Source organism: Anas platyrhynchos, chromosome 19, assembly GCF_047663525.1.
Source record: "Anas platyrhynchos isolate ZD024472 breed Pekin duck chromosome 19, IASCAAS_PekinDuck_T2T, whole genome shotgun sequence".
Taxonomy (NCBI): domain Eukaryota; kingdom Metazoa; phylum Chordata; class Aves; order Anseriformes; family Anatidae; genus Anas; species Anas platyrhynchos.
This window is the reverse complement of record NC_092605.1, coordinates 922,375-945,114: the sequence shown is the minus strand read 5'-3', so window position 1 is coordinate 945,114 and position 22,740 is coordinate 922,375. Positions and strand designations below refer to the sequence as shown.

The 22,740-nt window shown below is 44.3% G+C and overlaps 1 protein-coding gene across 4 annotated transcripts in view; it reads right to left on the bottom strand.

Annotated features, from left to right (window-relative positions):
• Window positions 1-22,740, bottom strand: part of RNF213 (ring finger protein 213) — a 52,330-nt gene that overhangs the window by 20,355 nt on the left and 9,235 nt on the right. For 3 of the 4 annotated variants that reach the window (XM_072025746.1, XM_072025743.1, XM_072025744.1), the window contains exons 10-34: window positions 22,531-22,716; window positions 21,775-21,967; window positions 21,084-21,139; window positions 20,649-20,802; window positions 19,984-20,139; window positions 19,249-19,347; window positions 18,310-18,432; window positions 17,750-17,930; window positions 17,033-17,206; window positions 16,611-16,769; window positions 15,735-16,315; window positions 15,274-15,439; window positions 14,421-14,638; window positions 13,738-13,878; window positions 13,339-13,500; window positions 11,755-12,895; window positions 9,934-10,127; window positions 9,384-9,536; window positions 5,100-8,690; window positions 4,146-4,282; window positions 3,721-3,816; window positions 3,210-3,328; window positions 2,499-2,621; window positions 1,637-1,713; window positions 602-749 (exon numbers count right to left, since the gene is read on the bottom strand). In XM_072025746.1, the coding sequence (XP_071881847.1) occupies window positions 602-749; window positions 1,637-1,713; window positions 2,499-2,621; window positions 3,210-3,328; window positions 3,721-3,816; window positions 4,146-4,282; window positions 5,100-8,690; window positions 9,384-9,536; window positions 9,934-10,127; window positions 11,755-12,895; window positions 13,339-13,500; window positions 13,738-13,878; window positions 14,421-14,638; window positions 15,274-15,439; window positions 15,735-16,315; window positions 16,611-16,769; window positions 17,033-17,206; window positions 17,750-17,930; window positions 18,310-18,432; window positions 19,249-19,347; window positions 19,984-20,139; window positions 20,649-20,802; window positions 21,084-21,139; window positions 21,775-21,967; window positions 22,531-22,716 (8,528 nt within the window). The remainder of the gene's footprint in view (window positions 1-601; window positions 750-1,636; window positions 1,714-2,498; window positions 2,622-3,209; window positions 3,329-3,720; window positions 3,817-4,145; window positions 4,283-5,099; window positions 8,691-9,383; window positions 9,537-9,933; window positions 10,128-11,754; window positions 12,896-13,338; window positions 13,501-13,737; window positions 13,879-14,420; window positions 14,639-15,273; window positions 15,440-15,734; window positions 16,316-16,610; window positions 16,770-17,032; window positions 17,207-17,749; window positions 17,931-18,309; window positions 18,433-19,248; window positions 19,348-19,983; window positions 20,140-20,648; window positions 20,803-21,083; window positions 21,140-21,774; window positions 21,968-22,530; window positions 22,717-22,740) is intronic. The other variant, XM_072025745.1, reaches the window with a different exon arrangement.

Genomic DNA, 22,740 nt, shown 5'->3' with positions numbered 1-22,740 from the left:
CTGCAGAGGGACCTGGACAGGTTGGGTTGATGGGCAGAAGCCAAGGGATGAGGTTCAACATGGCCAAGTGCTGGGTCCTGCACTTTGGTCACAACAACCCCATGCAATGCTACAGGCTTGGGGCAGAGAGGCTGGAAAGCTGTGGAGAGGAAAAGGATCTGGGGGTGCTGATTGCTGCTTGCCTGAACACGAGCCAGCAGTGTGGCCAAGAAGGCCAACGGCATCCTGGTTGTGTCAGGAATAGTGCAGCCAGCAGGACCAGGGGGGTGATCGTCCCCCTGTACTCTGCTCTGGTGAGGCCGCACCTCGAGTGCTGGGTTCAGCTTTGGGCCCCTCACTACCAGAAGGACATCGAGGCCCTGGAGTGTGTCTACGGAAGGGCTACGAAGCTGGTGATGGGCCTGGTGAAGCCCTACAACCAGAAAAGGAGTGACAGACTGGAGCACAGATGCTCTGAGAAGAGCGCCGAGGAGTTCTACCATGTCTACACTACAGCAAGAACCACTGTCCTTTGTGTTCCCAGTGAATTAACTTACACGTATTGGTGGTGCCCTAGATCGGTGTTCAGGGACACCACCAGCTGCAGCCAGGGAGCACATACCTTTCAAGACATCCTCTTTGGATAGAAAGCTAAGGAGAATCTCAATTCGCTTTCTGCTGCGACTAAGATCTTCGTTTTGGTCCCGTAGCATTCCCACTGCACTTTGTACACAGCTCCTCAGCAGTACAGTGGTGTCCAGGACTCCGTCCTTCCCAGAAGCAGTGTGAAAAAAGTTGATCATTATTTGGTTTTATACTCTTGCCCACAACACATCCATCTGAAAGATTACAGTGCTCTCTAGAAAACGCTTGGTGCTTCTCGTGTCACAGTTCTTCTAACATCTCTGGAGGCAAATCTAAGTTCTTAATTTGCAATCAAGTACACATTTTGACTTTTGTGGCCCTTTTAAAATGTCTTTTGAATTAAATTAAATGCTATTTTAAATAGCATTTTTTATTTTAATTTGCTATTATTATTTGCTATTTTAAATACCATTTGTATGAAGATTAGATTCCTACGGGGAAAAAAATCAGCAGTTCAGAAGTGGAAGCTATAAACCCTACTGGGATGGGGGCATATATGCACTCCCTGTGAGATGCTTAGGCACTAGGGGGGTCAAAAGCCCCATGCAGTTACCCTCACACTGGGCATCCTCTGGCATCACATTGACCTGAGGAGCACAAGCCAGTCTTAACACAACTGTAGCACAGCAGAGTCCACAGCCAACTCCAGAACAGTTTCAAATGCACATCCCAAACAGAAAGCAAACAGCTGACGTAGCAGGCTCAGAATCACAGTTCTCAGATTCAAGGTCCACAAAGACAGCAGAAGCTTCTAAATCCGGTTTTCAAGAATTAGGAATATGAATTGGCTAAGGAATTATAGGGCCCTTAGAATGGTTTGTTTCTTTAGTGATGCCAATTTTGATTGGATGGCAGGGGAGGAGAAATTTGTGTCCCATCAACATTCATGATTCAAATAATAGTCCTGATGGATTTCAAGTGAGTGTGGATGCAAACGGTATGTTGCACCTATGGATGACAAAGAGCCGAGCCACACTGACAGCTGAGAAGCAAACAAATACTCAGAACTGACCTCAAGGCGCTCTGTTTCTGGTACTGAATCTTCAGCCTCCATCTCATTTTCTTCCTCTTCTCCATTAGCAGGTAGAGCTGCAACCAAGGTGTAGAATTGTTATTAGAAAGAAGCAGTACATTGTTGTATCAGTTAGGTAAGAGTTTGTTTAGTAACTGCATCCAAGAGCAGCAGAACATCTGTCAGATCCATCGTCACCTACACGAATAGGTGAGATCCATCTCTAAACACACCGCTGCTAGGGCTGTCAAACTTCATGCAGCAAGAACTGAAAGAAATGTGACACTGAGCTAATGCACTAGGCTGTAACAAAGTCCTTGCGTTACTGTGAATTAGTCTGGTGAAAGGAAAAAGAATGTAAGAAAAAACTAAGGGGAAAGAGAAAGCCTCTTCTAATCTTCCTGTTAGTTTAGGTGAACAGATTTATACTGATGCAAGTGAGATACTCTCTGGGTGACGCCTTGTCAATAGTCTCTGCCATATGCAGTGTTAGCACTCCTTTTCAAGTTGCTGCACATAGACTGACTGCATTTTGGGCCTCACTGTTCTGAGACATAACAGCCAGGGTGCTGAGCAGTGCAAATATTGCATTTTTCTCAAAAGAAAATGGGAAAACTATCAAATTGAATGTCAAAACTATCAGATTTGATGACGAAAACCTTGCAGCAATAAACTAAGTAGAAACACAAGTTGATAGTCACGTAGTGATCCCTACAAAACCTGAGACACTGAACAGTGAAAATACCTAGATATGTTGTACCCAGCACAGGACCTACTAGCACTAAGTCTGGGCTGGCATCTCTCCATTTTTCCCTGCTAGCATATTGACACCACTGGCTAGCACAGCTTGCATACAGCTCACCCTTGGTTTTACCTGAATCCTCACAGAGCATCTGGCTGATGGTAAGGTTCTGCAGGGCAGCCATATCAGAGATCATGTCCTTAGATCTGCGGAGATCATCTATATGCACTGACTGCCACAGACCTAGACACAGGACAAAAAAAAAAAATCATTGTGCGTGCAGCATGCTTTTCTCTAAGAGCTTCCCAAGAAGCTTCCTTTACCTGTGGACTAGGAGTTTGGATTCAGAGTTTGCTTATTCTCACTGCTTGATGTAGAAAGGTAAAGCAGTGATTTGCTCTGGACATAACAACACACACAGCCCTGACAGGGCATGTATGCTACAGGGGCTTTGAGGCTCTTCGAGCCCTCCACACACAGCAGAGAGCTTGCTGCTGAAAGCAAACACTAGCACATGCTCAAGGCTCCTGTAGGACAGTAATGTAAATGCAGTTTGACTCATGTTTGTTTGCTGTTCTCCAGCTGACTAGAAAGATGATTCATCTGTCAATGGGCAAGGCAAAATGCTCTCACAATGGGGACCAGGACTTCAAGGCCCTGTCCCCTCCCATGGAATCCAGTTCCCATGGATAAGGAAGCATTTCTGATAAGCCAGAGGCCACACTGATTACAGATTTTAAGCGTTAAAAAGAGGTGAATTGGAGAAATCTTGCTCTGGGATGTTTGTCTGAAACCAGCTGAGAGTGAGGAGCCACATGCAGCAAAACCCACCTCCGTGGAATCCTACGTAGGACGTTCCTCCTTCCACCCGAGCAAGCTTCATAATAAAGTAAACAAAGACAGAGGCTTCTCCTAAGTCCACCTTGTTGATTTCATTAACAACAGTGTATCTGCAACAAAGAGGAAATACTGTTGACAGACCACAGACAGACAAAAGTCAAGGCCACAATTCCTTCCTCTGTCAGCAAGGGCACACTCCTTCCCCTGTACAGACATAAGTCGCTCCGTTCCTCTACTCAATTACACAGCCAACAGCGAGAGCTCTCACTTCACAGGGGACTGGCTGATGATTTCAGCCAGACCAGTACTAGTTTATTTTGACTTCAGTTATGAATTGTTATTCCATGCATAATTAATGCTCGCAGTTTCACTCTACTGCAGCAGTAACAGAGGATTATACGTTCCTGATCATGAAGACCCCAAAATGGCACTAATAATCAAATGGGGGTGAGGAGCCTCCAGGTAGAACAGCTCGCTGGGAATCACTTCACACTTGACTTACTTGGCTGAGGCGATGAGCTGGGCATTTTGAGAGCCATCTTCAAAGTCTGCCTGAATAATAAGGATTTTATTTCCTGATGTAGCCTCAAGGAAATCTCTAAAAAGTGAAAGGGGAGTTAAAATAAGTCACTAAGTGTAACACCAAAACATAAGAGACTAGACGTTGCTAATTCAGATTGCCTTTGGCTGCTGCAACCAGAAAGAAATTAAAACATCCATCCTGTACGGATGGCATAGCTTTAAAAACAAATCTCATGTTTCACTATGATGGAAGCAATACAGTTTTGCATTGAGCCCATCCACAGTTCAGTGCTGCATGGCCTCTCGCCTCCTGTTTCAGTATATGTTACTCCAAATGTCCCTCCAATGTATCTTCCACCCAGGTGACACGCTATTCAGAGCGAGACAATGCAAGCCCTGACTTACCGGATCCCTTTTAGGAACGAGTACTCCGTGTCAAACTGCTGCAGGAACAGGATCTTAGGCCTTTGTGCTTTACCCTGCACTTCTCTCTCCAGACAAGCAGAGTCGGCACTAGTGAGAAGCCTCGAGAAGGTGGTGACCTGGGAGTGCAAGACACAGGTTTGGAAGCTTTGGAAGGCAGCAGAGACTCAACTGCCTGTGCTCCCAGACACTGCTAACTTGCTGCAGAGCTGGACTGCACCCAAACAGCCATTTATTTGACCTGCTAGTATGCAAAGGGACAACAGGCACTGTTCCACCAAGCTAGGGCCATTGCTGGGCAGGTGCACGCAGTCTCATGGTGCTGTCGGTGCGGGGCTGTGGAGCAGCTAAGAGGCAGTGCTCTCAAGGAGCAGCATGTCCAGCCCCAGGAAAAAGAGCATTGCCTCCCTCCCTGAGGGCTGAAGAGGGAGAAATTCTCCGGCCAGCATCAGCTGAAGTTCTTTAGCTCTGGCATGAGGCAAAAAAGTAAACCAGAACTAGCCCAGTAAGAGCCCATGAGATCTCTGGCTCCCTGCAGCTCAGCTGGGTTAAAGCCTTTTGTAGCATTATGATGAGAGGCAGACATAGACACATTCAAAGGCTCCCCGTGATTATTCTGCAGCCAGCAGCCTGTTTTGCTGGCTGTGCACATGGAGAACTACGCTAATTTCAAAGAACTACTTCTGAAATACAAAGACACTTAGCTGCTCAAATTCCTTCAGAACTCCTGCTTGTCAGGAAGCATCCTATGCTGCTTCACACACTGAATTCTTGGAGATGTAACAACAGCTGCTGAGACACCCAGCTTGTACATCTGGGTGCTGAGTAGCAAGACTTATCAAGTTTACTCACGTGGCCGTAGTGCAGCACCAGCAATACCAACTAAAAGCCTCCGCGCTGGCTGAGGCTGCTTTGAGGACTCTGCAGGACGCTCACCTCTGTAAAGAGTGTTTGGCACTGAGACCCGCTGTGGACATGAGCTCGGAGGAAGTCTGCAAAAGACGTGTGCTGCTGTTGTTTGAAGTACGTATCTGCCAGAGAATTGGCCATATGCAAATTCACGGAGTTGCAGAAACGGATCACCGAGTCCGGGGTGGCACAGTTGAGCAGCGCCAGCTGCGCCTCTGCCTTCACACGCGACATGAGCTGCTCGGGGGGACACGCTGCCTTCAGCCGCTCTGTTGTCTGCAGGACCACCGAGGCACAGGTGTCTGAGTGGTAGCCCACAAACACATCAGAGGGGCTGTATTTCTGCTTGCTCATGAAGTGCTCTTCTGTGTTGACTGTGGTAAAGTCGTGCACCCACTTCTTCAACTCTCTCACGGCTTCTCTTTGTTCCTTGTCCAGGACCGTACTGATATCCACATAGTGCTTCTCCAGCCTGTTGATCAGTGGGATGGGGAAGTGCTTGTACACCACATCTTTCTCCTCGATGACTATCAAGCGGAACTTGGGATGCACCCGGCACTTCACCCGGTGGGTGCCCAGTCCCAAATCAACATACTTCTGGCCAGCAAGGTACACGTAGTATTGGTTAAGGGCATCGTAGAGGCTTTCATAAAGGTTCTGCAAGTTGAGAAGCACTACCATTTGGCCCGTTTCCATGCAAACCTTCACACGGTTGATATTCCTGCATATCTGGGTATACTCTTGGTCCTTCGGGAAACTGGAGCCAAAGATAATTTCTGGCTGTTGCCGGGCAGTAAAAAAGGCCTGCTGGAGGATCTGCAGTGCTGCATAATTCTCAGTCAGCACCAGCAGGTACCTGCAATCCCCATCCTCTCCACTGCTGTAAACGTTTTGTCGCACCAGGTCAATCCTACTGATATCACGAGCATTTATTTCTCCTTTTTCTGGTAGCTGCGAAGTGAATATTTCCAAGGCGTTGATATCGTCTTTGCCACTGAAGTTACGAAGAATAACTTCAGCTATGTCTCGAGGTGTCAGGTCACTTTCAGAGTTTTTAGCCAACGCAAAGAACATCTTTATGAGGCTGTAGTAGTCACGCAGACCAAAGAATTCCCTGTCCTGGACCTTGCAAATGTTTTCAAATGCATCTGCGAAGTGATGAAAATACTGTTCAACCTTCTGCAGAGCCCCTCGTGCTGAGCAACAAATCCCCTTTGCACTTTCTATGAGCTCCTCTTTGCTGGGGTCACCACGTGAGACAAAAATGCCTCGATTCATTTTAGCAGGGTCCAAAGCCCAGTTGGAAATCCCAATGAAGCCAACCTTCTTGTGAGGAAGAGGGACATCATCTATGCAGCCATCTTCCAAAAGCGGATGTAAAGTCTTCAAGGGCATTTTGGGAGAATCTTCTGCCAGCCCAATCTCATCCAAAACCACCACAGAGGCATACTCATCCAGGTTCTTCCCATCCTGGAATCGAGCACAGTGCTTGAAAGTGCCTATGATTCCCTCTGGAGTGGAGAGAGGACTGCACTGAAAAGACACCAAGTGGATCTGCTTCAGGTCCTTGAACAGATCTGAATGAGCAGCTTGGCCCTGCATAGCATCAGCCACAATGGTTTTTGCGAGGGACTTGGAGCTCCCAGGCTTACCAACAAGAAAAAGAGGGATTTTCAGCTCAATGCAGATGACCATCATAAAGACATTTTCCTTTAAGGCCAAGTTTCTTGCTATGGTGTCTCGGAGGTACACACCACTCAGGAACAAGTCCTGCATCAGGGTGATTTCTTCCAAAATCTTTTTCTGAGCATCATAAGGCTTTGGAAGGATCTGGCTAATAGTATTCCTATATTCCTCCTTCCTTTCCAAGGACGCATGATAGCAAACTCCGACTGCCAGCACTAAGGACCAGATAACGGTGTTTCTCTCAGCGCTCTTTGAAGCTCTCTCTTCTGCAAGGTACTTCTCCAGCTCCTTCAGCAGTAATTTACTGTGCTTATGAAACCACTTGAAAACTTCCATGCAGCGCTCCACATCCCGCAGGCTGACGAAGCTACATTCATCATCCCTCTCCCTCATGTACCGCTGAGAAGCAAAAAGCACTTCTGTAATTACCTCCGCTTCAGACTTGCTCATCGGGATGCATTCAGTAACTCTCTGTACAATCTGTTGTATGTACATTTTTTCAGTTAAGTCGTTCAGTTGCCCAAAATCCCACACTAATGGGATCATGCTAGGTGGGAGTGCATGGACCCGGTACACAAGCTGTCTCAGTGGAATGGATCCAAGCTTATCCTTTGTCTCATCTGCTTTGACACGGTAGCCCAACCCAGCTAATTCCAAGCGCTGAATCATCTTTGGTGTGTGCTTACGGTAAGGGTTGCAGGCTGCTATGATCTTCAAACCAGAGCAAGGGACCAAAGGCTTCCCTTCTACTGTGCGGTCACACAGAACTTCCTTGATGCTGCTCACAGCCTCTGTTGTGTTGGCTTCATCGAAAAAAAGGACCGTGTCCAAACCATGCTGTTTCTTGTTGGCTATAGCAAGGGCTTCTGCTTCTTTAATCCTGGCATAAATCATCTCTGCAGTAGTACCTCCGTGAACTTTTACAAGCTTCATGTTCTCTACTTCTACGTAGCTTCTGCGCAACTGGCACAGAAACTTGACAAGCCTTGTTTTCCCACAGCCTGTTTCTCCCATGATGACAACTGGGATGTTGCATCTGAATCGCATCTCAATAGCCAAGATTTTTAGCACGTTGTCTGTTGTGAGTTCATATGTCTCATCAGGGTCTGTTACCCAGGAGATTCCCAAAACCATGCAAAGCCTCTCTAGCTTCTCATGACGGGACAAGTTATCAAATGGAATATCAAAGGGAACTCTTTGGAGTAACAAACCACTATACAACTGTGAAGTCATGACATTTCTCTTGATAATTTTGCGATTCAAAGGATTAATTGCATCAACACCCATACTGTCGTTGGGCTGAAAGTGGAAGCCAATGAAAGTCATGGACACGCGATCATCATTGAAAAACAAATATGGATGAGGCTCTGACTCCCACTTCTTCCGAATGCGGAAAGGAAGAAGATCATCTTCTGCAACGTTCTCCAGGCTGGAGGATTGCCTTCCTGAACTTTGATCAGAAATGTGTAGGGAGGGTGTTGCAAAATCTCTTGCCATCAAAATCATGAAGGAAACAACAAAGCTTTTGAAACCTTGCAGCGTGTCCTGGACAAAGTCAGGGTTGCAAAATACAGAAGCCTCACAGTCCCTCAGCTGAACGTTGAGAAACCATGCGAAGTTCCGGATTTCTGACCAGGAGGGATCCATTAACCCGCAGTGTATGAGGAACTGTTGCAGGCATTCTGCAGGGCTCCCTTCCACAGAGTGTGCTTCGTAACAGAATTTGTCCAAATTGCACCCACTGTAAAATCTTTTCAGATACTGGAAAGGTCTCTGGAAAGCCTCACTATAAAATTCTTCCTCATCCATTCCTGGGTCTGAAACATCCCTGGACCGGTTCCCAAGTGTCTCCATTTCTAGCACCTCCTTGGGAGACTTGCATGTTATTTTAGGGAACACATCAAGGAAATTATACTTCTGGCTCAATGGTATCTGGAGTAGAAGAAGAAAAAATGTCATCACAAATCTGTAGCCTTAACCTTCACCTGTTTCAATCTGCTCTCGCACTACTCTTGCCTAAGATAACAGACCTAACTGAATAACAGCAGCTAGCCTGTATAACCATGACATTTTTTTTTCCTGTGTTTTTGATGATACACTTGAAGTGTATCGCAACAATTAAACCTATTTTTTAGAGTCCTCTTCCTGTAATGTTAGTGCTTTGTTGTCCCCAACCCCTTCTCAGTGCTACCTCAAGGAAAAAAACAAAATTAAACCCAAGAAGCTTGTTATTTATCCCTCTCGCTTCTACATTCTGGTCTTATAAACATTTCAGTACTTTCAGACATGCAAACTAACACGAGGGAGGTTAGATTTTGCATTTTTATCTTTCCGATAAATGTTAGCAGAGTTTGGACTAACAGGCCTTCAAAAATGAATAACCCCCCCCAAAAAAAAAAACCAAAAAACACAACAGGTATAATTTACTGTTGGGTTTTAATGCCACTTTGTACAACACCAGACACCACTTCGCAATGGAGATGCACAGTACACCCTGATACAAACAGGGAATCCCTACGCTATGTTTACTGTTGTATTCTCTACAACTCATTTCTAACTATATACAAACATTTGTGCAAAGTGACTGAGAAATTCAAAAGAGATCAAGTATTGCTGTGTACATACACGTCTTGCTCCTTCCTTTGGCAGCGGTGACACCTCAAGGATTTCAATGATATACAAATGGCACTTCTGTCGTAGCCACATATTGCCATTAATATCTGTCAGGTACTGCAAAACCAACAGCTTGAATAGAAATTCGGGAACTCCACTTTGTACCTATTAATAGAAAAAGACAAAGTCATTTCCTTTTTATTTACTCATGATGACTTCACAGAATCACAGAACAGCTGAAGCTGGAAGGGAAGTCTGGAGATCACCTTGTCCAACCCCACTGCCCAAAGCAGACTCAGCTAGAGCAGGTAGTCCAAGAAGATATTCAGTCAAGTTTTCAGTATCTCCAGAGACTGGAGATTCTGTAACTTCTCTGGGCAACCTGTTCTATTGTTCAGCCACCTCGGCAGTAAAAAGAGTTCTTTAGGTTACATCCTTACACAATAATTAGAAAACATGTCCTATGAAATGGCTTACTAAGAAGAAAAAACTTTAAAGAAAACTTCTGCAAGGACCCACACAGGACTTCTAGTCAAGTCACCTGTGGAAAGGATGTACTTACTGAAGAGGTGATATCAAAATGGAATATCATGGGTTTTGTCTGTTGTTGCCTCTTCAGAAAAGGCAGAAGATATTTTAGCACTTTATCTTCATCCACTGCTGGTTCAATCAGTCTGATGGTTTTCAGAAGTTCTGTGCAGTCAGGCTGCTGGGCTTGCAGTCTCTCATGTAGCCGCCTCACATAGAGAGATTTCCCTGTTATCATAAAAGCACCAATAGAATTAAACCACTAATATCAAATACATCATACCACAGCCATAATATAAGTAAGCCAAATGCTTAAGTGCCAGTCTTGTTAGAACAGTAGCAAATTGCAGCCTGGAATCAAAGCCATCGCTGTTGTTGGCTACTGAAGGCTGTCATTAGTCACATGGATTTGTTTCACTTGGACTACCTGAGAAAGGTTTTACTTTTCGCTTTTCTATTACGTGACTGTTTCCAAAGTCAAAATGGTTAAAAAATTGTTTGCATTCAAAGAGAAAAGCATCCTCAAATTTCCTATCTTGTAGGAATTAATTTTGCCAGTGTTAAGGCAATGCCAACAGCTTTGGTTTGCTGTTTGCCAACTCTGCATCTGCTGTTCCCCAGATTAATGCATGGAATTGAAAGATCATTTGATGTCCATTGGCTACAGCTGTGGTGCTGTGCATCCCATCACACCCTTTATGCCGCAGGTAGCACAGGAACTGGCTATGATAGGACCATTCCTCAGATACTTCCCCATTACGGACATATCTGGGTAAAGCATTGGATGTCTTCCAGTCTTTCAGAAGCCCCAAAGCCACTCTTATCACATTACAAACCTCTCAGCAGTATGAAAGATTTGTAAAACAACAAAAAAGATAGGTTTATAGCTTTCCAAACTGAAACCATGGCAGCAGTCATCCACAGGTGATAGCCAAGACCTGCCCTGGATTTATGAGGTTTGACACAGGATCCAATTTGTTAACAAAACTATTTTGCATTTTCTCTCTAATCCCTTGAAAATAACGTATCACACTTCCACTTTTGGGCCTGATCTTTTTCATCACAGGTGGTGCTGTACTAAAGCCCAAGAAAGGCTGCTGTAAGGAAAAAAAGCAAGGTCTGATAATGCTCCTACACAACTGCGAAGCACTTCTAGTGTACACAAAGTTTATACAGGACAGAGGCACAGCTGGACAGCTGAAACCCTAACTGGACCACCAGTCACTAACAGGCGTCATCAGCGAAGGAACACGGCAAGAATGCAGCTGACATACAGCAACTCTTTCCCAGTATTTTTTCAGTGATTTACAGCTGGGAAACTCCTATGCCAGAGATAGCATTTTTGTGCTTAGTAGCCCTTGATGAATGTTTCTCTCATGACTATCTAGCACATGTAAAGCTTTGTGTTCCAAAACATCATGCAAATTCCACAAATTAACTAAGCATTGTTTGAAGAACCACGTTTTGTTTGCTTTTCTGCCTGCCAAGTAGTTTCACTTAATGCCCTCTAGCTTTTTACATTAAGACACAGCCAGCAATCAATCACACCCTGTAAGAGAAAAACACAGGCTTACAACTCTTGTGCCATCTCACGCACATTTTCCTGCAGGAATATTTTAACCTCAGGAGGTCAGATTCACCTTATCCAGCTATCTAGTTTATGTTAATGATCTAAATCAGTAGAAAGGTGTCAGATCAGCAAGATAAACCATCCCTAGAGATGCCTATCACCTCACTCCAGTCTGAATCATTCTTTTTAGCTACGTACTTATGAATTAAGCAGAAAACCAGGCAAGACAAATCTCACTCTGGTTTTCAATACTCAGCAGAGCCTGCTTTGCATGTGACATCTTACCTACACCAGCTCTTCTGGAGGATACAATCCCAACACACATGTTGTCCTTGAACACAGAAGCAGCTGAGTTTGAAGGCTGAGTGACTCTGTAGTGGTGCTGAAGGTATTGCTGGATTTCAGTTAGCGACCTCTGGGGTATCATGTGCACTTTGTACTGGCTGAAGACAGACGGGATGTAGCTGTGCTCCCTCTCGCAGTTGCACAGAATGATGAGGCGATAGCTGCTGTTGAACCGCTGCAGGTGCTGGAACAGCGCCTCTGCTCTGCAGCTGACATCGTAACTAAGCTCATCTGCATACAGCATGGTATAAATTTTCTCTACTCCTCTGCAGGGAATGAGGCATCTCCTGAGGAAGAGCCCCACTTGCTCAGCAGTGGTCTGAGGAGTGCACAGAAGAACTTCATCAAAAGTGGGAAGGGGCTGGTTGGGGCTATTCATGTAAATAGCCAGGGCAGAAGTGAGCACCTCAGAGCGAGGGCAGGTGATGAGGTTGGGCTGACCGACATGCAGAAGATCCTGGGGGAAATCTCTGGTGATGCGTTCTCTCTCCCAGCTGGCCAGGCTTTTCAGGCACCTACCAAGTGTATCGACATCCAGGCAGTTTGGAAGGAAGGAGCCCATGTTGCTCATGTAGCACTCCCAGATGCACTCCAGACGAGTGGTCAGGTCCATCTCTCCATCCAGCAGCACAGGTAAGTCGGAAACAACTTTGTCTGAGCTGGGGGGTACCTCACTGCTGGAGGCTCTAAGGACATCCTCCACGGTGCAGTTATGTTTTAGGAATGAGAGCATCATCAGGGCATTCTGGCTGGGCTCTCCCCGTCCCAGTTCTGTGCTCAGATAGACCAGCTGCTCAGCAGTGTAGTAGTTCAAGTAGAAGTGTTGTAATCGCTTTTCACACATGAAGCTTTTCCACCTCTCCAGGAAGCTCTCCATTGTTTTGCAGAGGCCTGGGAGCACAGCTGCCATCTCTCCTTTCCCTTCTAGCACTGGGATCAGTCCCAAATGAAAGTCTATAAAAACACACGTCTTGTTTTTTGGTGAGCAATACACTTGGGCAAACCAGGAGCGGAAGAGCATGTTCCCAGCTGAATAAAGGTCTATAAAGGCCTGTGCAAGTCTTTGGACATTGGAAAAGGTCTGTGTGAGAACAGAATGAAAAAAAAAAAAAGCTGATATTACCAAGACAAGTCCCAGTCACAATACCAGAGGGAATGCTTTCAGTCCCAAAGGCTTTGGTCCCAGGTCAGGTGCATCAGGCCCTGTAGAGTTACAAAAGGCTCCCTGGGAGATTTTAATAGCAGTATCCCAAAAAAGCTTGTAAGGAATCCCCAGGCTCCTACACAATCACAGCAACTGTGCCAGCCAGGAGCATTCCCCATGTGGCCAGAGGATGAGGGCACCAGGCCCCTACCCAGTCTCCAGCTTAGTGCCGTTCTAACAGGGAACCAAAGAGGTAGGGATATCTGTCTTCTACCGTCCATCCCCAGCAACTCAGCTGTAAACTAGTCTTAAAAGCTGATGTTGAAGCAAAATGGAAGCCCAGCATCAACACCAGTAAGCCATTGGGTTTGAAATCTGACCTCAGAGAACTTTTCCACCTCCAGGCCTTGCTCTCCCTTTGCTGACATGAGCATCAGTTTGTTCTGCAGTTCACGAAGCTCTGCCAGAGAATATTTCCGTGATGGCTTGTTATCCTCAGAGCTCTCGGGGATGATGAGATGCAGGACATTGTCTAAAGAAACCTGCCAGAGAGTAAGCCATCAGTGCTGATGCACGGTGAGGTTCCCCTCCCAAGGTAGAGCTGTGCCTGGCAAGGAGAGCGCTTAAGAGACAGACTCCAGAAAGGGACTGCACAAAGTTACAGCACATTTCTGACAGTCGCTGACATGCCAGCAGCATTACCTGCAGGAGATATTTGTCAGGAAGGAGCAGTCTGACAGGAGAACAGTTCAAGTGGAGAGAAAGTCAAGTAGTCTCACCTTTTGGCCATCAGACGGTGCTCTGAGGACGTACACCCCTCTGCTGTTGATGGTGGCTGCCAGTGACAGGGACGAGAGCTCCACAGACCCATGGCTCTCTTTCACCGTTTTCAGCCACTCTAGGTGTTGAGCTGAAGCACGCTGTGGAGAGAGAAGACATGGCACTGCCCTTATCTCCCTAACTTTGTGTTTCTTTCCAAAATTATATTGATGTTCAGGACAGTCGGCTGGCATTAGAGAGTTTCAGGATGGGGAAGGATGAAAGGAATGACTACTGGCCACAGCCTGAGCCTTCAGCACAGCTGTTCTTTACCAACACCCTGTGCTGCTGCTGTGCTTCAGAGCCTCTTGCTATAGAAACATGTCCTGCTGCAAAGAATAAGATGGAGTTCCCAGTCATTTGTCTTCCATCTTTTGTATCATTTAAACTATTTAGAAGAGCAAAGCTACACCATGGCACATCTGAAAGCCTCAGCAGTGCTCTGGAGAAATCTGTGCTATATCAGTAACAGTTGCTGCTGTGAATTTTCATACCACAAAAACAAAATATTTCTCTTCAAATAACAAGAGCTGCTGTGATGCCCCCACATCACCGGAATCTGCCCTGTGCGGTCAATCTTCCATCCACTGTTGGAAGGCAGAAACAAGAGGATGCAGAGACAACCTGCTTCAGCAGAACTCACCAGTTTTTTGGGAAGATTCTCATCAGTTTCCAGGGCTCGCCACAGCTTTCTCAAGCTGTACATGAAGTCCTCAAACCCTGACTCCTGCCTCAGCTCATAGAGCAGGGAAGAGTAGCCATGTACAGCATCATGGAAACAAGCCACACGATCCACATCCATGTCATTCTCCCCAGCAGAGATAGAAGCCAAGTCTACAAATACTTTCAGCTCATTTATATCTTAAATGAGATAAATGCATGAAAAAACAATGAATGAGGCAGTATTAATGCAATTCCACATCACCCCCTTTTACAGAAGATGCATAAAAATGCCACTGAACAAGATCCCCATTGCAACTTCTGTCTACCCATACCACCACCAACTTTCCTGAGGAATTCATCTACATTAATGGCATCCTTGCCCCTGGCTTTTCTCTGCATTGCCGTGAACAGCACAGGCTCACAGCCTGGATGGAAGCCATTCAAAGGGTGCGTGTCTGTGTGCATGTAAGAAAGCTGAGCTGACATGCACAGAACTAATCTTACTGCTGCTATCCTGCTAAATGGATGGCCTCTGTTCTCTTAAAAGACCGACCTGAACTGAGTAGCAGCAGCAGTTACGACCCTTCAGACCAAGTCCAGATTCCCGGCAGGGTAGCAGCTGTGTGCAGCACTAGACTACAGTGGCACATTTAAAGGGGATACTTTATAGTGTGTTCCATGCTGAAACCCATAAGAAATGCTAGCAACTGGAATACCAGAAGCTGTGAACGCATAAAGCCGATAGGTCAGGAACATGGCATTCCTCCTGCCCCCAAACAAATCAGCATCCCTTCTGCTGATTCCTGCCTAATTCTCAGGTGAGCAGCACTCACCTTTCAGTGCTTCTCTGACCCAGCAGACAAACTCCTTCTGCTTGGCCAGCTCCCCCAGGCACCCACGACGGTTCACAGTGATCCCCTCCAGCAGTTTCTTGGCATGCATAAGCTCAGAGCTGATGGATTCCAGCTTTTGTGTCTTGTATAATTCAAACTTTTCTGTCTACAAAGCAAGCAATACAAACATGCAGTCTGGAAACGAGAAATACAGCCTGTCTTGCAAGGGAAAGAAAAGCCCTCTGTGAAGCCACACCTCAAACACCAGAGGAATATACCTTCCCTCTTATGAAAGATTACACACAAGCACTTTATTTGAACACTTAGTTTTATCTCAAATAAGCATTTTGGGGCAGGGAACGGCTCTTGACAGACTAGGATAGGCTTCCTAAAAGGTTCAGATCTACCAAGCTTTCCAGCCAACACCCTGACAGTACAGGGCTGAAGAAGTGGATACTTACTATGTGCAACAAGTTTGTCAGGACGCTGAAGTCACCAGAGAGGTTTAAATTCTCTTTGACATGGGCAATAATCTTTGCAGCATCTAAAGTCAGATGCATTTCATGATATTGCTGGATCTGCTGAAATCGCTGATCAACCCAGTCTCTCTCTTCTCCAGGTTTAAGTTCACATATGATCCTTAACTCAGTTTTGATAATTTCAGAATGATTTCTGAATTCTTTAAAAATTTTATCAACTGCAGACAGAGTGAGACTTCCAGATCTGAGATCTTCATACAACCTTTCGTAACTCATAAAACAAGGGGAGATTAGATGACTGGAAACATTATCAAGATCCAATACAGGAACAACCTCCTCCTCCTCCAAAACATTCTCCTGTCTCATCTTCTTGGCGGCTTCCTCCCAAAACTGCTGGAAGATCAGGCTATCTTTAAAAGAGTGCATTTTCTGGGCAAATCGTTTCAGCTCTTGGCTCAGACTGTAGTAAGTCTCTATAGGTCTTTCTCCCACATTCACAACTTTATTTAGTTTCTTTAAGCGAAGATCTTCTGAGTGTTGAAGCTCCACCTCACCTACATCCACTTTAAAATAGAGAGATAGGTCACATCAGAGGTTAAATGCCTAGTCTGTGGTCCAGTTTACTTCATCTAATCAGCTGTGTTGCAAAATTTGACGCATGTAGGGTCATATGGATCCCTACAAATACCATTTGATTCATTAGTACTCACTCTTTGCCCCCGGACACTCCAGATTTCCCCCCCAGTCCCATCCTTACTATAGTTTAGAACAAAACCTGTTTATAAAAAGTCAGCAGTTTTCAAAGAAAAATACGTTTTCTGGAGTTCCCATTTTAAAATTGCTCCCCCAAAACACTACCTTTCACAGATGCCTGCACCTTCCTGCACATGTTCAGAAAGGTTCCTATTGCTTTTTTCTGTCCTTTGATGAATGTTACTTCTTCTTGACTCCTCTGCAGCACTGCTTTCAGTTCTCTCTTGAGTACTTCTTTGTTCCCTTGTGGCAGCTGGCTGTGCTCTGAAAGAAAAACCATCTGCAGTCAGTCACAAGGCAGATACTTCCCACCTCCTGCATCCATAACTCAGGTTTGGATTAGCACAGTCAGGAACAGCAAAATGCAGACAATGTAACTTTGAGTCGCAAGCTCCACACAAAGTACATTGACAAGGACAGGACTTAACTGATGAGGCATCTAATTAGTATTACTAATCAATGAAGTAGGTTTAACAGAGTAAGCCATCAATCACTACAATGATGCCATAAGCCAACAAGGCTCTTACTTTGCTCCCAGATACAGATGAACTGTTTCTCATGCTGCAAAATCTCTTCCAGGTGTTTCACAAGGATACTCCCTTGCTGGATGCCATCGGTGACACTCATGAACAAAGAATCTGCTGTGGCCATTATATTTTTTGCTTCATCTGTAAGTTGTTCTAGGAGCTTTGTGTTTCTTCCTGTTCAATAAACAAAGCATCAGTCTGGCTTCACAAGAACTAGGCAGAAGAAATAATTATTCAACATCATAAAACAGAGTCTTTCCATTTCCCACCTGAATCCCTACCCAAAAGTGTCTAACTTATCACACCATCCTCCAATCCTTCATGTTTTCCTGAACAGAAACCACCAGGATCCCAGGACAGCAGTTCAGACACCTTCCCATGGATAGGCCACACCCAAAACTCATGGAGAAAACACAAGCCATTTCAACCCACTCGCACGACAAACACTTGCATTTTTATGTAGCAATGACTTGTCAAAACTTTGGAGAGTAAGAAGCTATGTTCTACAAATCCACGATCTACAGGTTCAGTACAAATTCTGAAGAGGCTGCAGTGAATTAGCACAAGAAGAATACTGGCTCCCTCTCCTTACCCTTTCCCCTCAATCAACAGGCTGAATAGTCTGAGTTTTGTTCCATTCCTCACCTCAACAGCAGAAAAAGTTTATGTGTTCCTTTCCTTCTCAGCAAAGGAACATAGGCATACATACAGACATACCACTAAAGCTGAAGACATGCTTGATGTCAGGCCACGTAAGCATGTGGTGCAAAGTCTCATCAATATCATCCTTGGACTGCTCACTCGCTCTCGGCCATGATTTCACAATAATAGTTGATATAAGCTGGCCAAATTGTTCCATGTTGTAGGAAGTTATCCTATCAAGGAGATTGCTCTGAGTCTGCACAACACATACATGACAGAAGGGAAGAATGCATCAGTGTTTTGGATTACACTGGGTCAATCTCAGAAACAGGCACTGATGTCAAGAGTCACAATTCCAGCACTGAGGCATGTTCCAAAGTCACCACACAGCATGCGACACGAGAGCCACAATGTGACAAGCATTACAAGTATTTCTCATGGACCCTGTCTAAACAGATCTCGATTTGTCAATACTTTTTTGTTAATTTAACAAACTAAAAAAATCCACAGCAATTCAAGTAATCAGAGACTGAATGTGCTACTCTTCTTCCATAACAATGTACATCCCTATACAAGATTTCTGTGCAAAATGAAATTAGACTTTTCCTTTCCCGCTCTGAGGGAAAATACAATACCTGGCAAGCTGCAGTTACAGCCTCTAGGGCACAATTTTTGAAACACCAACCAATGGAACTGTTAAGATCTTGAATTAGGCGATACTGACAGCAGTAAACTAAGATTTGGTTAACCGGAGGCTCCTACAGGGTAAAAGAGAAGAGAGTTCTTATCAGCCCTAAATTTCCAAAATGTTTTTGGAAAGCATGCAAGAGTGCTATTAAGACAATAAAAGTACTAAGCCAAAAATCTAAGTCCCCTAGTGAAGCCAAGCATTGTACCTGCACCACTTACCAAAAACTGGAAGAATAACGAAGCACAGATACGTGCTGGAAAAAAATTGAAGTGTTTCCCTCTAAGATGTACAATTACTAAATAAGTATCTCTCCTATCCAAGTTGCCACCAGGAGTTACATTTTTTTTTTTTCTGATTACACTAGGAAAACCAACAGCTTATAGAATTTTTCAGCTGATGTAGAAAGCAGATGAGGAGATAAATAAGCTGATATTGGAAGGGACCTACACAGTGTGTTTGGGATCCCAGACAACAATTTCTACACAATGAATGAGACGAGACATGCACAAACTCTGTTTCTTTAAGTCCCTGTGCTTACTTTGCACCCACCATTCCTTAAAACTGAAGAGGTGGTAATTGCTCAAAGGATGCAATTTCCTTTAAAGCACCAGGTCGTCAGTCACTGCTAGAAACAGAGAAGCACTGCAGCCAGGCTAACAGGCCACTGGAGTCTGACACCAAGAATACAGCACGGTTACAGTTTCACATCTAATTTCGAACCGCCAGAACATGTTTTATAACAGCAGTGGCAACTTTTATGACCACAGTATTTTCATGTGCCCATTCAGGCTCAAGACATTATTCTAGAAGCATAGCAGAAGACTGTCCATTCCCTCTGATCTTGGCCCACTGGCATGCACTGATTTCCCACAGCTCCCCATACCGCCTGAATTCTTCTTTCCAAATCTGCAAGTAAAGTCCTCTTCCACTTCTCAGTGAATTGTTCATCTGGAAAGCTGATATTCACAAATTCATTCCAGGCCTGCAGGTGAGAAGCAAACAAATCCAGAACGCCAAGTGTCAAGATTTAAAACCAAAATAAGAAAGAACACTGCTGTGCTGAAGAGAGACCCCACGCTCCTCAAATAACATGCAGTCCTTTCAAATGTTTCCATCCAAAAGTGAAAGAGCTGCAAAATGTTTTTTAAACAGCTTCAATATGTCCCTGATACTAAAGGAGACGTGCATAAACTACTTCCACCTCGATGCTGGGAATTGCCCGAGGGAGGTCTTGGAGCACCAGACTGAGGCAGGCTGTAAGGAGCTGCTCTGTGCTTGCGTGCTGAAGGCCTGATGGGCAGCCTGTACCACATACAGGGTGAGCACGACAATATCTCCAGCTAAACACCTAGAAGGCAGCTCATCATTCCAGCCCTGCCTTTCAGAGCAGCAAAGAACCAGCAGGAACAAGATGAGATGCAAAGCACCACGTATAGCCTTTTGCTTTTCAGCCCAAGCGTTTAAAACAATGCAGCCTCTCAGCTCGTGGTCTGCACTGCCTCTCTCCACCTCATTCCTTACCCAGCCACAGCAGCTACGGTCTCCAGCAAAGAACCATTAGACCCAGACTATATACAGTTAAGGTACAGAAAAAGACATTTTTATTCTGATGACAAACCTCAGGTTCCTTACAAATAGAGAACGTCACATGCACTACATATTCTTGCAGTAAGTTCCGGCTTAAAGCATTTCTGAACCAGGCTCGAGTGTGTTCTAGAGCTTTGTTGAATACTTCTACCACTGAAGCTTCCTGTATGGTTTCATCTCTCACAACCTGATGCACACAGGTGGAAAAATAAAGATCAGTTCAAGCAGGACAGCAGCATACAACAGGTTTAAAATAAGTATTTCTAAAAGACAAGGCCTAAATGCATCAGACATCCAAATGTGCTGGGCGCAAACCAGCCCAGCAACAGAGCCCCATCAATACCTGAATAAAAGGACAAAGAGGCTGGAAAAATGCAAAGCTCACAAACAGCCTTTGCTTAAGAAATTTCTTTCCAGGAAAGAAAGACAAAATATAATGGAAAAAAAAAAAAAAAAAAAAAAAGACAAAACAGAGCCCATTACAGTAAAACTAAGCATTTGACCTTGCTTTCAACAATAAGATTCAAAATCATTAAGTGATTTCAAAAGTTTTTGAACATACCACATTTTTGGCTAATTCAGAATATTAAGCTTTCCAACACGAGAACAATCTATAAATCAGTCTGTTGTACCATTTCTGTCATATTTCTAGATACCCCACTCATGTCAACCCAAAAATAGTTGCTCAGTACTCACTGCTGTGGGCTGAAGTCTGGCAACCTTTGAAATCATCCTGGCTGTAGTGACAGGAATCTTGAACTCTAACACCAGCTTTGCGCGCTTGCAGACGCTCTCGTGAAGCTTGAGGCAGAGGGTCAAGCACGACTGCCAAGAGCGAGCTTCCAGAGCTCTGAAGAACAGCAACAGAGAGGGAGAATGTCTTTTTTGTTCAAAGGAAAAAAAAGAAGCCATTTTAATACAGTGTGGCAACCCACCATTGTTCTCCCAGATGGATTTTTTAAAGTGTTTCTATCTGACAGAGATACAGAAATACAGGATCCTTTTATATGAATAAAAACAGTATTTCAAATTTCAACACACATTTAAGCTACAAGCATAACCCCACATAACAGGCATGATATAAATAAAAATAAAAAGGAGACAACTCTCACAACAGTGTACTTCAGTTACCTTGTCTGTCTGTTCTCCAAGGTACACAGCAGTGTCGTAACAAGACTCTCAACTGCCTAAGAATGGAAAGTAAAATATTACTGTGGAATGAATTTTGTGTACTGGTTTCTCTTGAGTTGAAAAAGATACCGTGAAAGAGGGAATTCAGTACTCTTCCACATGCTTTCTTCAATGTTGTTATACAAATAACATAAAATTGCAAAAATGCTTTACTGGATGCTCGAGTCAACATATAGGATGCCATTATTTGTCCAAACAACAGCCACACTTCTTACAATTTAGGGTTTTAAAATTGATTATTTCTAGTAATTCCAATGTGTAATTCCTATCGTCTTCACACAAATAGAAGTGTTTTCACAACAGGCACAAAAATATCTCAAAAAAAAATTTCAGGCAGCCATCTGAGAATTAAAATATTTGCTATAAGTGACAAAGAGCAAACCCAGATAAGCAGGCCCTTCTCTCATCTATTCCAGTAAAACTTTGTGCTACAGACACACCCTTGCCTCTCTCCCTTCGGAATCTCTTACTTCAGAGCAACTATTTTTGCTTTTAGCTAAATTAAGCTTTTTGTGCTCTAACTTGTTACCAACCACATTTCCTTCAGTGACGGGCAGTTCTGCTAAAAGACACACTACAGCCCAATTTCAGCCTTTATCCCTTAGCTGGGTAAAGCTGCCAGAAGACAAACCTTGTTGTTCGAAGGGCCAGTGTTCTTTAATCTGTAATAAACACCTTGAAGGGAAACTAAAAAATCACAGGAGAAATCTTCTATGAATTCAGCCAGGTTTTCCGTGGGCAGCACAGAGATCCAGGACTTGACCAGAGTCCTGTCAAAATCCATCAAGTATTTCTTTTCTTTCATTAGTTGCAGTATGTTCGTCCTGAATGGAAGGCAAAACAAACTCTTCAAGTTAAAGGTACAAAAGGGCTTACTGAGCCCAGAGAAAGGCTCTTAGTCTGACTTGAGTACTTCTCTCATTTACAGCTGAAGATGGGTAAAAAACTCCGACACCCAGTAATCGCAGAAGCGGTATCAAACTACAGAGCAGAAATAAATGTTCAAGAAAAGCGTATTCCAAGTCCAGCTCATATTCTGTACCATACATACTATAAACTGCTTTAGCTCACAGCAGACATGACCAATCAGGTGAGCAGTTCCACAGCTTGCAGAATTAAGAATTGTGTTTGAAAAGTAATACGCTGCACAGCTTCACTGTACACCATAATCTATGAGCAACCAATACAGTCTGTGTTCAAATACCCCAAATACGCACCATCAACATGTTACATTTGTGGTTTGTTTTTTTTTTTTTTTTTGGTTGGTTGGTTGTTTTGTTTGTTTGTTTAAAAAAAATAGTAATAATAAGAGATGAAGTAAGGCAACCACCACCACCAGTTACAACGTCAAGGCATTGGACATAACCAGTGATTCTGGAAAACTTACCTATGACATTTCCTTGTTTCAACAAATGGAATTCCTTCCAGCCCTGCCCAGATATCTTCTTCTATTGATAAGGAGTCACACTGCGCAGAAGCAGCAAGTAAATGCAGAAGAGGAAGAATCCACACCCAGTGGTCTACTTCTTTATCAATGCATCTCTGATACAAGTTTATCAGTTGAGTCCTCAAGCTAGAAAAATAACAAAACAAACAA